This window comes from Pipistrellus kuhlii, unplaced genomic scaffold, assembly GCF_014108245.1.
Source record: "Pipistrellus kuhlii isolate mPipKuh1 unplaced genomic scaffold, mPipKuh1.p scaffold_m20_p_3, whole genome shotgun sequence".
Classification (NCBI taxonomy): domain Eukaryota; kingdom Metazoa; phylum Chordata; class Mammalia; order Chiroptera; family Vespertilionidae; genus Pipistrellus; species Pipistrellus kuhlii.
This window is the reverse complement of record NW_023425529.1, coordinates 177,518,332-177,534,980: the sequence shown is the minus strand read 5'-3', so window position 1 is coordinate 177,534,980 and position 16,649 is coordinate 177,518,332. Positions and strand designations below refer to the sequence as shown.

Genomic DNA, 16,649 nt, shown 5'->3' with positions numbered 1-16,649 from the left:
AGCTTTCCACCCACTCTCGCTGGTCCTGGCCTCTGCTCAAGGCTACAAAGTTTCAATTATAAAAGATAAATAAATCCTAACAAAAATGGCAGTGGCCATGGAGCTGGAGAGAGCAGGAGGCTTGGGTTGCTCCTGGCAATGGAGGAAGCCAAGTTTCCTGGTCAGCCCTGACTTCCGCTCAAGGCTACAAAGTTTCAATTATAGAAGATAAATGAATCCCAGATACCAGGGCCTCCGCTTGGGTCGCTGGGGGGCATGGTGGACTGTAAACCACCACAGGCCCCTTGCCCAGGGTGCTCCATGCCCCAAGGGAACCCCCACCCTGATCTGGGACACCCTTCAGGGCAAACAAGCTGGTTCTCACCCGTGCATATAAAAGAGTAATATGCAAACTGACCATCACTCTAACACATAAGATGGCTGCCCCCATGTGGTCAAAGATAGCTTCCCCTATGTGGACACAAGATGGCCAGCAGGGAAGGGCAGTTGGGAAGGACCAGGCCTGCAAGGGAGGGCAGTTGGAGGTGATTAAGCCTGAAGGGGAGGGCAGTTAGGGATGACCAGGCCTACAGGGGAAGGCAGTTAGGGGCAATCAGGCTAGCAGGGGAGCAGTTAGGCATCAATCAGGCTGGCAGGGGAGTGCTTAGTGGGTGATCAGGCTGTCAGGCAGAAGCTGTTAGGGGCAATCAGGAAGGCAGGCAGATGAGCAGTTGTGAGCCAGCAGTCCTAGATTGTGAGAGGAATATCTGACAGTTGGACAATCAGGCCAGCAGGGAAGGGCAGTTGAGAGGGACCAGGACTGCAAGGGAGGGCAGTTGGAGGTGATTAAGCCGGCAGGGCAGGGCAGTTTGGGGTGGCAGAGGGAAGTTGGGGGCAACCAGGCCTGCAGGGGAGAGCAGTTGGGAAGGACAAAGCCTGCAGGGAAGAGCAGTTAGGGGTGACCAGGCCTACAGGGGAGGGCAGTTAGGGGCAAATAGGCTGTCAGGGGAGCAGTTAGGCATCAATTGGGCTGGCAGGGGAGTGGTTAGGGGGTAATCAAGCTTGCAGGCAGAAGAGGTTAGGGGCAATCATTAAGGCAGGCAGGTGAGCAATTGGGAGCCAGTAGTCCTGGATTGTGAGAGGGATGTCTGACTACCTGTTTAGGCCCTACTTGGATTGGGCCTAAATGGGCAGTTGGACATCCCCTGAGCAAATTGGAGAGAGTACTGGCTGGACTGAGGGACACACACACACCCATGCATGAATTTCGTGCACCGGGCCTCTAGTATTTCAATATTTGGTGTAGAGAGACTGGAAGTATGCATAAAGCGCTTCTCCTGCCTACTAAAGTCATATGATTGTCTTCAGAAAAAAACATTTGTGTGATGGTTAGTGTTGAAAAGGAAAGTAGTCACTTCTTTTCATGAACAATCATTTTTACTTGAAAGAACAACTGATAGACAAACTATGGTTGTTTAAACTTTGGTATCTGGCAGACATTTTTTTTTAAGTGAGCCTGTCACTCCAAAGGAAGCAATTGAGAATATTTGTTGCCAAAATAACATACTGCAACAGCTTGACTGCAGAGCTTTTATGAGAAACCAGCTGTCTTCTATGAAGCCAGACACTAAATAGATTTGCAAAGAATGTAAAATGCCACTATCCCCACTATATTTTTAAAGTTATTTTTCATAAAATGTTTGTTAACATGTGAGTTTTTATTTTAAAATGGATAATAAATATTTTTAAATTTCTCAGTTGTAACTTCTAATATGGTAAATACTAGTAAATATAAATAGACATAACCAATATAAACAAAAGCTCTTTTGGATACTCAATAATTTTCAACAATGTAAAGGCGTTCTGAGATCAAAATGTTTGAGAACTGATGCTTACAGCTATAACGGTGAATGAACTAGACCCAGATACAACAATGAAAATGAAATGGACAATCATGATGTTGAGTCAAAGAAGAAACATGAAAAACTTTTATAATATGATTCCATTTATATGGGTTCCAAAATAGGTAAAACTAAATTATATGATTTATGATGCAATAGGTTGTAAAACTGCAAAGAAGTGATTTACGTATAAGTTATTTCTGTAGTTATCTTTTGGAGAAGAGGAAAGGATTATCATTAGAGAGACAATATGAAGGAGCTTTTTGAGACATGGCAATATTTATTTTTTAGCTATATGGTGATCAAACTTTTATTATTATTTATTTTATTAACAGTAAACTTCTGAACTAAAATATATTTTAAAAATCAATAAAAGCTTCATTATTATTAGAGGGAAAAGAGAAAAATAAAAAAAACACAAAATACAAAAATAACAAAATATTAATAAAAATAGAGGTGGTATATTTATTTAACAACAAAATAGATTTTAAGACAAAAACACTTCTAGATATCTAGGGCTAGTATATTATAGAAGAGTCAATTCACTAAAAAGACATAAGTAATTTCTATTCTTAAATAGGCAATAACAATGCTTAAAAGTATATAAAGTAAAAACTAACAATTATAAGTAGAAATTGACAAGTCTATTATTGTAACATAATTTAACATACTAACTGAAAGATTTAGCAGACAAAACTTAGAAATAACAGATATTTAAAACATTTAATTAATAAGTTTGTTCTAATATATGATTTGATATATTATTTATCTTAAAAATACAACCCTAATCCGCAAATTAGAACATACATATTTCTTTCAAACACAGATCATTTATAAATATTAACATTGTTTTAGTCCATAAAACACATCTCAAAATGTGTCAAAAATTGTATAAAAGCTAGTACATTTTTTTTACTACAATGAATATAGGGTAACTAAGATAATCTTTAAGTACTTTAAAAAGTCACATAAGGCATACGAAAATCAAATATACTTCACTTTCGCATTATTTATTCTTTTGAATTTGTAATATGTGTTTTCATTACAGTAGTAAAATAATCAACAGTTGGCTATGTCAGAAATATGAAAAGAATCAGGGTTGTTTGGAAAAGTAATGATGTTCCAAAACGGGTAAAACTAAATTACCCGTTTACTCAAAGCAATAGCCAAAAATAATTTGACAGAATACAGATAGAATCTACTGCAGGAGTGCTTAAATTCTGGAACAGGGTACTACAGAGGGCACAGAATCTCTGTCTCTAGTAAAAGTCGAGGGCCTCTGCCTTTACCGAGAAACTTCTTCCTAAGGTTAGAATCTTAGGTTGTATTAGCTCCATGAACTGTACTCAAATTAGATACTTGATCACTCCAGTTCATCTACAGCTCTGGAAACCAGCTGATGGTTACCAGTTAATTCATAATATTATAGTAATATATTTGTGCAATACATACATCAATCGTATTTCATATAAACTTTTAGGCTATCTGAATTTTTTCTAATTTTAAATGAATTTTCCTTGTTTGCTTGCATTTTTTGAAAATTATTATTATGAATTTAAAGGAAAACTATAAATTGCCATAGTTGGAAAATGGCTCATGCAATGACATATTAGATTAGAAAAATAAATAATAAAGTTTTAAGTATTAACATTTATTAAGTTTCACAGGACATATGGTATTATAAACTACAAGGTATTTATCTTTCATATTCTTACCAATTTTTGAAATGATTAATAGAGAACTCTTTTTAAAATTTTAAGAAAATGATAGACCATATTTAAAGACAAACAGTTGTGAATTTTGTAGAAAAGATTTAAGCGTCTTATAAAGAATCAGAAAACTAGTCCGTCCTAGGATCCCATGGACTTGGCTTGTTTGCCGGCCCATTCTATCAATAGATCCACTCATTTCGACTTTGGCAAGATATCTGAGGTTTATGTGATGCCGAATCAGCCTCTAGCATACGTTCAAATCAAGAACAGAGTCAGGTTTTGGGTGTTAGACTTTTGATTATCCAACACAGGAGGCAGCACAGCTGCTTACAGAGCTGCACACTATAACTGAACTCTGACCTGCATTATGCTGAGTCCATCACCCTGAATTCAAAGGCCTACTCTCAGGCGGAACTTAGGTAATTTGAAAGATCCTTCTAACCTTGGGGAAATTAAATGGATCGTGCATGTTTATATTCAAAAGGGGCATGGCCTACTCTTAGTTGTTTAGTAGCTGGGGTAACCAACAAGCTCAACTTTCCAAGAGAAAGCAAAGAAGAAAGCTTAGCATAAGAAGAGTACATTGGAAGATCATTTACAGAACTCCTAACTTTGTCAGGAAGAGAAGAGTCTGAAAATCATAATCCTCTTTGAGAAATAACATGATACATTGATAGATTAAACATATCTAATGTCAGCTTATACCAGACTTTTGTATAGACCATAGGTGATAGGAAGGGATCAAAGGTTTTACAAAAAAAAAAAAAATAAAAATAAAAATTGGGAGAAATACTGAAAACTAAGAAAAGTCTATCCATTAACATACCTCTGTATCAGAATTGAGAAAATAATGTATATCAGATATGTAGACCTAGTTCTTAAAATGCCTGTGTTTGCAGGAACACAGTCTAAAAATCTGCTCCATAATTTGTATTTAACTCTTCAAATACTGGTGAAAATTATAAAATTTCAATTATTTACCACAGTTGTTGGTTATTGTTCACTCAACTTTTCTTTATTTCAATCTAAAATTAAAGAAATATAATTACTCTGTAAATTTTTAGTCTTCTCATAAATATAGGAAGGAAATTAAAAAAATTTGGCTTGGTTGCATCTTATCATATTTAATAAATTCCTAAACATTTCAGTAGCAGATATAGTTTTATATAACAAAATAACATCATCAAGTATAACAGGGGAGGGATATTCACATAAAGAATATTTAAATTGTTGTACATACACTACTAGTAGGCGAATGGTATCCATACAGTTGAAGACGCTGACATGGAGCACAAAGGGCCATATGAAGCGTTACATTTCAGAATGAATCCAAGTATAGGAAAAGGAGAAAAGAAAAAGACAACAAAGTGATCAGTCAGGAGGGGCAAATCATTATGCTACATTCTATACAGAGAGCATAACACAAGTGGGATAAATGTTAAAGATTTATCTCATATAATTAAACATTAAAAATGTTATCTTTTATGTTATCTCATAAAAAATCTCATATAATTAAACATTATTTATAATGTGCTCATTTCAACCATTTCAATTGTAACTTTCTGATGGAGCTATTCTTTGAGTAAAACTTGTTCCTCCAGAGTATGTGATTTGATTTAGACATGCTTCGGTAATTCTATACGCAATAGGGGAAATCTAAATGTAGCATGGAAATGGTCTGAGAGACCTGCGAAGGAATCTTCTTCTCCTCTTAAAATGCCATGGCCTTAGGCAAATTAATGAATCTAAGATTATTTTCTCATTTGCAAAACAGATATGGTACTTACTTGGGAGACACATAATGAGGACTAAATGCAAGTAAAATTTATAATAGCTGTAACACAGAGCTTAGCAAATAATGTGTCTCAAGAATATTATGTTCATTTCCTCTCTCCTTCTGAAGCAGTTAATGTTATTTGGCATGTAAATATTTTTAGATTTGGTTTTGATTTAGTTTTGAATTGGGTATGTAAATATTCAGTTTAAGTAGCTATATGGTTCTACTAATTCCTTTTTGAGTGTTTATTTCACATACTGTTAAATGACTACATGTTTTAGCTCATTTAAACCTGTAAGAATCACATGGGATCATTACTCCTCTTGTCCCCTTTGTAAAAGTGAAGAAGCTGAGCCACAGAGACGTTAAGGACCCTTTTCAAAGTCACCCAGGTATTAAGGACAGAGCTGATATTCAAGCCCTGTGCCATGCTCTCTCTCTAATATAACCCATATAATTTCAATTTTAATAGCTTCAAAGCTCAAAAATCTCATCAGTTCATATTTGCATTATTTAAAATATGATGGCTATTAACAATAAGTTACCACTAATTAAACATAGTAACAAACATTTGTGGAGAGCTATATTATCATAGAGAGCTGAGGGTGTTTTAAGAAATAGTCTGATAGCTAAACTAGGTAAATGAGATTAACGAAATTATGTATGTTAATTATTTGAATTCCTGGTAGACCAATGCAAATCACTAATTTGCAAATGAAACAATTACCATTTACATGCCAACAAAATTCACTACGTTTTTGCTATCTAAGTACTAGATGAAGAAATATGCTTCGTGGCTAAGGGTATAGACTTTGGAGCTAGTCAGACCTGGGTTCAATTCTTGGGATTGTCATTTAATAGCTATGCAATTTTGGACAAGATGTTTAACCTTTTCAATGATCAGTTTCCACACCTATAATTACAATTATATGAGAATTGCTGGGTGGATTAAATGAGAAAATGCAGGCAAAGCATCTAGTATGGTGCCTGGTAATAAGGACTCAGTACCTGTTATTTTTTATTATGTGGACCTGGGATGCTGTCAGATTGAAATATTTGGGGCAAGAAAAAGAAAACTGGTAGGAAAATGAAGTGAAATGTTGATTAACTCTACCTTTGGAGTAAGATGAAAACATCATCCCAGAAGAAAAATCTATAATATAAACTTCTAAGAATGTAAAACATTATTATTAACATTATTACCTTGTTTTTACTTCAACATTCATAGTTATAGTACCATTAAATTCTACATGGGTAATAAAATTTTTGCAATTCCCCTTAAATTGTATATGCATAATGATTTATACTAATCTGTAATTGAATCTCATAAAATACAACAATATGAATAAAATGATTTAAAGAATGTAATTATGGATACGGATATGTAATATCAATATTTGACATAAATATTGGTATCAATACATATCAATACTGAAGCAATTTTTCTATATTATAACTTTAGAAAGTTTTTAAGAAAGGAACATCTTCAAAGTTACAGACTATTGTTTTCAACATAAGTAATGTAATTCTTATCTAGAAAACCCACCTGAAACTACTATAAATTATTCTTACCAGCATTGCACGCTTTTCTTCATCTCCTTTAGTTTCTCTCTTTTCATTTTTCTTTCTGAATATCTCTTGAAGCTGAAAAGAAAACCAATCAATATAAACAAGAGTTTCTGAGTACCTCCCTATTTATCAGTGGGTTGCTGATACCAAAGAAAACACATCCTTTGGTATCAGCAACCCATAGTTAGTAAAATGTTTAAAATTATAGTTTTATTTTGTCCGTAAGGCACAAAGACAGAATTTATGGCACAAACAAAACAAAAAAAAAGAGAGGAAGCCCACTGGGGCATAAAGAACACTGGAGTAGAACTCAGGGTCTCTGGTTTGAGCCCACCTTCTGTCACACACCGATTCGAAGGTGGTGGACAGGCCACTCAACCCTCGTTGGGCTCCAATTTGTTCATACATTAAATTAAGATGGACAAGATGACCTCTAAGCTTTCTCCGGTAACTGAGCATTGTGATGGGAGCATGGACTCTGCAAATATAATCTTTGAAAAAGTTACTCTCATTATTTAAGGCTGGTTTTCCACACCAGGAACATAGAGATAATGCCTTACCTTACAGGAAATATTTTTCCTCTGGCTTTATAGAGGTATGATTGACAGGTCTTATATGAATGTTACACAGGAGTAAATATTGCAAATAATTACTTAGCACATTGCCTGTCACACAGTAACTTCTCACTAAGTGTTAGCTCTTATTATAAATATTATTTCTTCTCTAAAATCCTATTTTACAAATGGAAGCCTAAGTTTCCTGGTAAGGTTATTGTTCTTGTCTGTGTAATGTACACAGCTATCTTAACTCTCCATTTCACTTTGTATGGCAATAGCTGAAAGTCAAATAAAATGTATTATCTCCTAAAATATGAAATAATTACAAAATATAATTTATTAACATATAAATTAATTTTCACACTTTTTCTTAGTGAAAGTTTTTTTTTTTTTTTTTTTTTTTTTTTTTTTTTTTTTTTAGCAAAGGTTATTAATAATCATTTTGTAAACAGGCACGAGAATCAGACTTTAAGCCTTAACAAATAACAGCCAAACTCCACCTTCTGCTTTCAGAACTCTTTGCTGTTTGCAAACAAACATCATACATGAGGAAGTAGTATAGCCATTGCAAAAAGTAAACCGCAGCTTTAAGGAGAGGGCAGCTTTAATGAGTCTAGAGTGGAAACAGAAGTTTTCCATAAATGCTTTTACCTTCCATCTCCACAAATGGATAGTATTCCAAAAGACATCTATATAGGCAACTTCCAATGGACTGAGTTCCAAAAGTCAGTCTTTAAGTCAGTGGGGTGGAACCTGGCAGTGTTGTCACAGAAAGTCTACTGATAATTATTTAGATTACTAGGCCCACCAGGAAAATCCTAAAATACAGCTGTACACTATCATAATAAAACTATATTTAAAACGCAATCTGTCCATTTGAGGATGTTAAGAACACAGCGCTGTCTTTGCAATGATATTGAAAACTCTCACCATCCTACCATCCTGAAAATGAGGTGAGAAAGATCAATGGACAAATATCTAAAAAGCAATCTTTCTCTTTCCTCTTTAGATCAGCCTTTGGTCAAAGACAGGAGAACAGAACAGGAAAATGGGGACAAGACTGGAATGCAAGGCGGAAGTGAATGAAAGAGAACAGGAAGAGCAGCGACTGTAAATCCTGTAACGAGAAGGAAGTTCCTGTGGCAGAGTTGTCACTGGGTGGCTGATAAGTTGGGGTCTGAGCACTCACTGGGTATCCACTCAGAATAAAATGTTTATTTCAAACTTCCAGAAAATGTGTATACAACTGTAACCATTAGATAAAAATAAATTAGATTCTATACATAGAATCTAATTTATTTTTACTGTAAATATTATTCAAAGAATATGAGAATATACATGAAAGCATAATTTTTTTCATTCTTGCTTTTACGATGTTATTTTAAATAATGTGAAACATAAAAATACAAGGAATTAATATTTAACCATTGATAAAAATCCAGCAAATAATATACATACCACCAAAAACTCCTTTTTGTCCACCATCTCATTCCCGTCAGTGTCAAACATGTTGAAAGCTATTCTAAATCCTGCACGCGGCTCTGCCAGAAAAGACAGAGTATTGGTGAAATGAGAAATCGCTTTAAGTTTGTATGTCTATGTACAAAGTCCATATTAGTTTTAAACAGTAATTTATATTCAGTTTATAAATAATTTCTTTGAGCAATAAATTAAAGCAACATGTTGCTATTAAATATAATAAAAGCTGTGTATAAGTACTATACACATTTCTGCTTCATATATTAGTGTATTTAGTAACAGAATTGATAATATACTTTAAAAATATTGTGTGATACTGGCTACATTACCCTGACAGTAAAATTTCACTATCTTCCTTCCAAAAATAAATATGACACAATAAAGTAATCCAAATTGTGGAGGAAATTACCTATGAAAATAAAAGTCAAGCATGAGAGATTGCATATTTGGGTTGAAACTTTTAAAGTTTAAACTTCAAAAACAGAAATATGAAATAAGAGACTTAAATAATTAATTCCCAATTATTCCCCAAATACAAAGAATAATTAATTTTCTGAAAAAGACAGGCTTTCACAAACTATAAACTGCTTTAATTTTATGAGCTCTACAATGAGGTTCAATCCTTTTTCTCTTTTCACTTCTAAAGTATGAAGAAGAAAATGTGGACATCAGAAAACTTGAGCATGTTGTTAAAAGAGCTCAGTGTAACCTTTGACCTACACTTTTTAGATGACTGGCAAACAGTTTAGAATGGGACCTCCCACAGCTACACTTGCCACTACCTGTTGTGAAATTTTGAATCTAGCAAAAGAGAAGTACAGAGTACTTTCTTATCTGGTAATAACTGCCTGAAAATAAAGGAAACGGAAGCCAGTCTTTTAGGCACCGTCATTTCTTGCATGTATTTTAGGAATCTACACTGATTTTCATTATTACTCACTTGAGAAAAATTAAAAAGCTACACCATCTCTGATAACCACGTTTAAGCTTTAAAAAGATCATAAGATATATGTAGAAAGGAAATCCTTACAAGCATTATTTGGAAGGGAAAATAAAGTTAAAGTAATAAAAAGTAAAGAGGAGAAAACTATAGATAGGTAATAGGTGATCTAATCTACCTTCTGTTAGACCTCTTTTCACATTTTTCTTGGTTCTAACTTAAACAGTATCCATAATTCTAAAATGCAAACTCCTAGAAGTTTCTAAGAGGGGTCCTGAATTGCAAAAGAAGATTTACACACCCAAAGGTCTTTACCTTCCGATAGTAAGCAAAAACCACCATATGTGTTTTTTCCAATACCCTTAAATCATATCTAGTCCCATCTCACATGGCTTTCTTAACTAGTTCTATTTTAGGCTTATGCTACTGGTTTAGGTACATATTAACTTCAAATTTTGCATCTGCAGTTATTCTAGATAACAAGATAACTTTTTAATAAGTCTTTGAAATACTCTTTGGCACCCACTCCTGTAATTTTCATGCCAGCATTCATTATTGATTGAACTCAATCATGAGAGTTCTTATTTCCATATATCTCCACAAATCCCCACAATGGGAAATTCCACCACCAATATTCTTTTATTCATGCCTATCTTCATTCATTCACCAACTATGCTTTAAAAGGCTACCACATGTCAAACACTGTTCTTAATACAGAAATGGACAAAAAAAGATAAAATCTTTGCCATCATGGACCCTGCATTCAAGTGTGGCAAGACAGACAAGAATATGTAAACCAATAAAAAAATACTTTCAAATAATTTAAGTACTATGAAGAAAATAAAACACTGTAAAGGGATAAAAAGGAAGAGATGAGAGAGGGAGCTATTTTAGAAATACAAGGAATTTTAGAAAGGGTGATCAAGTAAGAATTCTCTAAGTCTTCGCATTTCAAAGGAAACCTAAATAATGTTTATGTTCATGAGGATCTTGAAGAAAAGCACTGAGGGCAGAGGGAGCAGAAAGTACAACTTCCTGAGGTGGCAATAAAGGAATAGAAAGGTCAGGTGGCTGGAGTATAGTTCCACCATTAAATGCAATGAAATTTAACTGAAAACCTTAGTAGACCTTTCATATATTTCATAAGAATTGCTGCACATAAGAGAAAGAGAGAAATGAAGCTATTTCAGGATGTATGATGTATATTTTGATATTCTTTCACAATAGTTTTGCAGAAAATGAGTGTAGCAGGGCATTTATAAATCATTACATGTCCTACTTTTAGGCTCCCATGTAGCCTAACACACAGGGATTGATATAGGTTATTAAGCTTATAATTTATGAGCATTTTACTAATATATAATTCTATAAGCCATAATATCAATAATATTTATGATTTTGACCCTTGATATGCCATGCTTAGCATTTTCCGTGGGTATTCTGACATGAAATTTGCAAAACAGCATAGACATACCTAAAGCGTTTTAAGAGAATCTAAGAGAATCTAAGAAAGATTTGTTTTATACAAATTCTGATTTAAAAATTTTTCATCCAGAAATAAATTTAATGAGTACACTTACTTGTTAAAATACACAAGAGAAAAAGATATTCTGTGTAAGAAATCACACCTAGAAGAAAAACAGTACCAGTTATGTTCGGTAAGAATATTATGCTTTCTTCATATTTATCAAGTAAAATATTCTTATATAGCAATAAGTAATATTAATAAAGAACTTACAGTTTTAAAGAAAATGCTAAATTTTGTTTTAAATGAGACTAAACTATTATTATTAAATCATAGCCCAAAAGAGCAACAAAATTAATTTTACTTTCATTGTAAAAACCTATAAAAATTACCATAATGCTTCTAGATATATTGGCAGTAAAAATAATAATTATAATGTTTACTTATAGCTGCAACTTTTAAACTTATGGCTAGTTTTCAATGTATGAATCAAACATAAAACAAAAAAGTTGGAAATGGTTAACATTGTAAAATGCTTAATTCTTAGTAGCAGTTTATAAAATATTATAGTTCTTGCTCAGAATTTTGATGTCTGTATTACATTCAAAAAACAAAACTCTATAGTTATCTTTTTGCTGACATAAGTTATCATTATCATTTGTAAACTTAATGCTTCTATTAAACGTAATCTAAGAAGTTTATATTTTATTTAAATGGCTTATACTTTCTGTATACTAAGCCTGAGTTCTCTGTAATCCCAGAATTGTAAACTTTAAAAGGAGTTAGTGTGGGTAAATAAAAATATACATCCTATTACTCAAATTCATTCTTTTAGACTATAAAACCCAAAACTAGAATTAAAGCATTAATTTACTTTCTAAGTAGATCCTGGGAAAATTAAAGTCGGGAATAAGCCAATAACACTTAACCAGATATCAGATAGTCCTGATGTTTGGTTAAAGGGTATAAAAAACCCTTACACAACCAGACTGTGAACTTTAAACCTCCATTTTACCTGGTGTTCTCTGAAGCTACCTTCTTTGTTACAGAACAAAGAGAAGAGGAGTCACTGTCAGGCAGTTTGTCAGAAGACATGAAGGGACCGAGCCAGGAGGCCCTGAAAGCATTCCCCTCTTTTGTTTATACTAGAATATTGTGACCTATAGACATAGTTCTGGTTGATTGCCATGAATGCTATGGGAGAAAGATTCTGGAATGGTCAATGTATATAAAGATACAATACCTAGATTCCATAGGGATCCTTCAAAAAAAAAAGTGAAAAAGAATGAATGAAGGAGGGGAAAAAGGAAACTGGATCAGGAAATGGGCTCTCTGTCTCCACAGTCCCATCTTACTGACTGTTGTTCAAATTGATCTGGTGGAATACAATTCCTGAGCTTATCATCCCACCCTAAAATCTGAACAGCAATCTTTCAGACAACTTCCAGGAAAAAATTTCTAAGGGCTTTAAAGATACCTTGGCCAAGATTTTGCAAAGAGGTAAAAAAAAACACACACAAAAAACCCTACATTATGAGAGGCCTAAAATAAAAGTAAAGTGTCTCTTCTTTTCGGATTCCATGAGACCCACGTGGAAACAATTTGAATTTCTAATTCTATTAGACAAAATATATGGATTATAACTACTCCTTTAAACTATTTGTCTTCATATTAGATAAATACATTTTCCAACCAGTATTGGTTAAAAATGATGAAAAAGAAAAAGGTAATTTTATGTAATTTCTTTAATATTTTTATATCATATATTCTCATTTTTGAGAACATTTTAAAAAAATTCCTTTTTAAGATTAAATTAATCTTAAAGATTTTATTAGTTTTCTGCATAAATATGTACAAAAATTACAGTGTAAGAAACTGCAATAAAAACTATATAATTTGACTATATGTATGAATTAGTAAGCTAAGTTAGATACACAGATATGGGTAACAAAGTTGAAATAAGTGAATTTTGCGATGTGTTGTTTTTAAAAGAAACAGGTTCAAATTGAGTGGCCAACCACAGATTTAATAATTTTTTTCACATTGATTAAACTTAAGAAAATCTATAATTCCCTGGAAGTAAGAGTCATTTAAAAATCAGTATTTTTGAAAAATGCTTTCTATAGGTAATTATAGCCTATACTTTTCAATATGGTTAAAAATTTTTTTTTTAAACCTGTAAAAGTTTATTTTGTTGTAAAAATTTTAGAAAATATAGTAATATATAAAAAGCAAAATTAAAACCACCTTTAATCCCACTACCCAGAAATAACAATTATTATATTTGTATTTTTCTCTTCAGTTTTTTCTCTATGTACACATAGCTGTAAGATTATTTTAAGTATGAGGAAAATCTGTATATATAAACAGTATAAGTGTCAATATTCACATACATAAATACTAAAGTTAACTTACCTCTTTCTTTAAGGTTTCGAAATAGCTTTGATGATCCTTTCCAAACTGGCGGTGTTTCAGAGAGCATTTGATTTAATTCCTATGACATAAGGTATCATAAAGCTAATTAATAGATAAATTAATCCAAAAATATTTATAAAAATATCTAAACGCCTATGTAAAAAAAATTCTTCACTTAGGAGACCTGAGACATGGCTGTATTTACCCTATGCTTTACCCATAGTTTATTAAACCACAAAAAGCCAACATTTGCCCAGAGTTCAAATATAATATAAATGATAAAGATGCTACAATTGGTAGCTCAATTAGAGCTACCAAAAATTGCAAATAAATTTAATAATTAGAGTAATGTATATATGCTAATCAAATTAAGATAAAACAGTGAGTAAGTTGTGGAGCCCGTTAGAAAAGGACAGTTTCATGGAAGCCATTGAAAAAGGTAGGCCTCTTGAATTTAGGGGGCTTTATGGTAGAAATAAATGGACAAAGGGTTATATCAGGAAGGAATGAAGAATATTTTAATAGTGACTCAAAGAATTATGACAGATGAAATTAGAGGACAAGGACATTAAGTTATTTTGTATACTTTCAATTCTTTTCTAATTTTATCTTAGTCATTAAAGAACACAGACTTCAATTGTTGATTAGTTGTGTGCTTTTTTTTTTTTTAATCAAACTCACAGCTGGTGGGGGGAAAAACTATTTTGGAAAATTTATACATTTGATTCACTCTTTATATATAATACTAAAATTTTTAATGTATTTATATATTGTGTTGAAAACAACTAAGTGAAAATTATAGTTTGTTTAAATGTGAAGAAAAATTATTAAAGGATTTGGAGAGATAACCTGAAAAAATTTGAAATTAAAAATTAGTCTGCTATGAACAACAAATACATAACTATCAACAAGTGAATCTAAAAACCAAGGGAATTTAAAAAAATCTGATGAACAATATTAACTGGGGAGTGAACTGACGATTCTCGGGGAAAAAGGGGAGTAGAGGGTGTGGGAAGAGACTGAACATAAACTGTGCACCTATGGATGAGGACAATGGGGGGTGAGGAAAGGGCAGGGGGTGGGGTGGGAACCTGGTGGAGGGGAGCAACGGAAGGGGGGAGGAATGAGGAACATTTGTAATAATATGAACAATAAAGATTTATTAAAAAAATAAATAAAAATTAGTCTGCTAAATAACACACTGAAGAAAACACTAGAAACCACTTCTATTTCTAGGTCTGATTCTTGGTATTCAAAGTGCTATAGCCCAGCCATTGTTATGGAACTGAGACTCCCACCTACCATCAAAGGCTCCATCATCATTAAAAGACTCTCAGTTAGAGATGCAGACTCTCAGTTCCCTACCAGGCCTGCTGAACCAGAATCTGTTTTCAGCAAGATGCCCAGGTGACGTTTATGAATATTTGAGTTTAGCAGCACTTTGGACAAATCCTTCCTGATGTAATTTTACCTGAAAACGTTCTGTGACATTTAGAAATCATCCTCTTCATTAAAAAGTGGAGTTAGCATGCAAATAAGAAATCTCTGGATGCCAAAAACAGGAGAGGTATTTTTAGGGGACTTAGGGACTCCCTGAGAATCCTGTGAATTCCTCCCGTGGATCCTGGCTTTCATCTCCTTTATGCTGTGGTCTCTGCACTGCAGGTATAGATGCCACCAGGTAATGGGTAGGGATGGCAGAGAGGTAAAAATTCAGGTGTGAATAATGATGAAAAGCTGGTATACTTACTGTTTATACATCACTAAGACAAATATTTTTTGTTAGAGCAAAAGATTTAAAAACATTTTAAATGTATTGTCTACACTTAATTTTTATCATCTCTATTATATATTAACTTTATTTTATTTTAACTGTTTCCATGAAAGCGTATCTACCATTCATTGAGTGCTCTCAATGTGGCTATTACAACATCTCATTTAATTGTAGAATTTGTAATCCTCATTTTGTATATTTTACTGAGTCTTAAAAAACACAACTCACCCAAGGTCACACAGCTAGTAAATGACCGGCAGATCCTGACTGATTCTAAGCAGTTTATTTTAGTAATAATTTAGTTTTTTCTGATATAGGTCATCCAATGACACACTTATTTCTTTGCCTTCTGTTAAATTTAAACAGTTACATTTTATTAAAATCTATTTTCCGTTCAGGCTGGGAATCTCTCCCCCCTCTCTGGTACCTATCTTAGTCTCTTATATGTAGCAATGTTGTATAATAAAGAAGTTGATACCTTTGTCCAGATTCCTGGGAGGCAAACTCTATATCCATGGGTCACACCTGAGTTTAAGCTAAGATGCTGATCACCAGAAAGAATCACCATGTGATTAGAGCACTGGGGCATTGAGCTAGCCAACCTCTGAGGGGAAGGGAGAGGGACTGGAGATTGAGTTTAATCACATGGCCAATGATCCAATCAATCATCCTTATGCAATGAAACTCCAAAGCTCAGTGGAGCTTTCAGGTTGATGAACACACTGATGGAACATGAGGGTGACACACCTGAGTCTATGGGGAGAGGGCACAGACGCTCTGTGTTTGAGGCCCTCCCATACTTTGTCCTATGTGTGTCATCATTTGGCTGGTCCTTATTTGTATCCCTTATAATTATTATAAACTGTAATTTTAAGTGTAGAAGATTCCAGTCTATGAGGAAGACTAGCAAATTACTGAACTTGAAGTGAGTTTGGGAACTGCATGGATTTGTAGCCAATTGGTCAGAAGAATGGGTAGCCTGGGAACCTTGAACGTGCAGCTGGCATCTGAAATGAAGGCAGTCTTACTGGGGGTTGGGTCCTTAAACCTGTCGAGTCTGACAATAACTCCGGGTAGTGAG

At 33.6% G+C, this 16,649-nt stretch overlaps 1 protein-coding gene across 2 annotated transcripts in view; it reads right to left on the bottom strand.

The window, feature by feature from the left end:
- Window positions 1–16,649, bottom strand: part of MICU3 (mitochondrial calcium uptake family member 3) — a 61,186-nt gene that overhangs the window by 20,968 nt on the left and 23,569 nt on the right. Inside the window, exons 4-8 of one of the 2 annotated variants that reach the window (XM_036457538.2) lie at window positions 13,795–13,873; window positions 11,495–11,542; window positions 8,954–9,036; window positions 6,942–7,013; window positions 4,833–4,871 (exon numbers count right to left, since the gene is read on the bottom strand). In XM_036457538.2, coding sequence (XP_036313431.1) covers window positions 4,833–4,871; window positions 6,942–7,013; window positions 8,954–9,036; window positions 11,495–11,542; window positions 13,795–13,873 — 321 coding nt within the window. The remainder of the gene's footprint in view (window positions 1–4,832; window positions 4,872–6,941; window positions 7,014–8,953; window positions 9,037–11,494; window positions 11,543–13,794; window positions 13,874–16,649) is intronic. The other variant, XM_036457540.2, reaches the window with a different exon arrangement.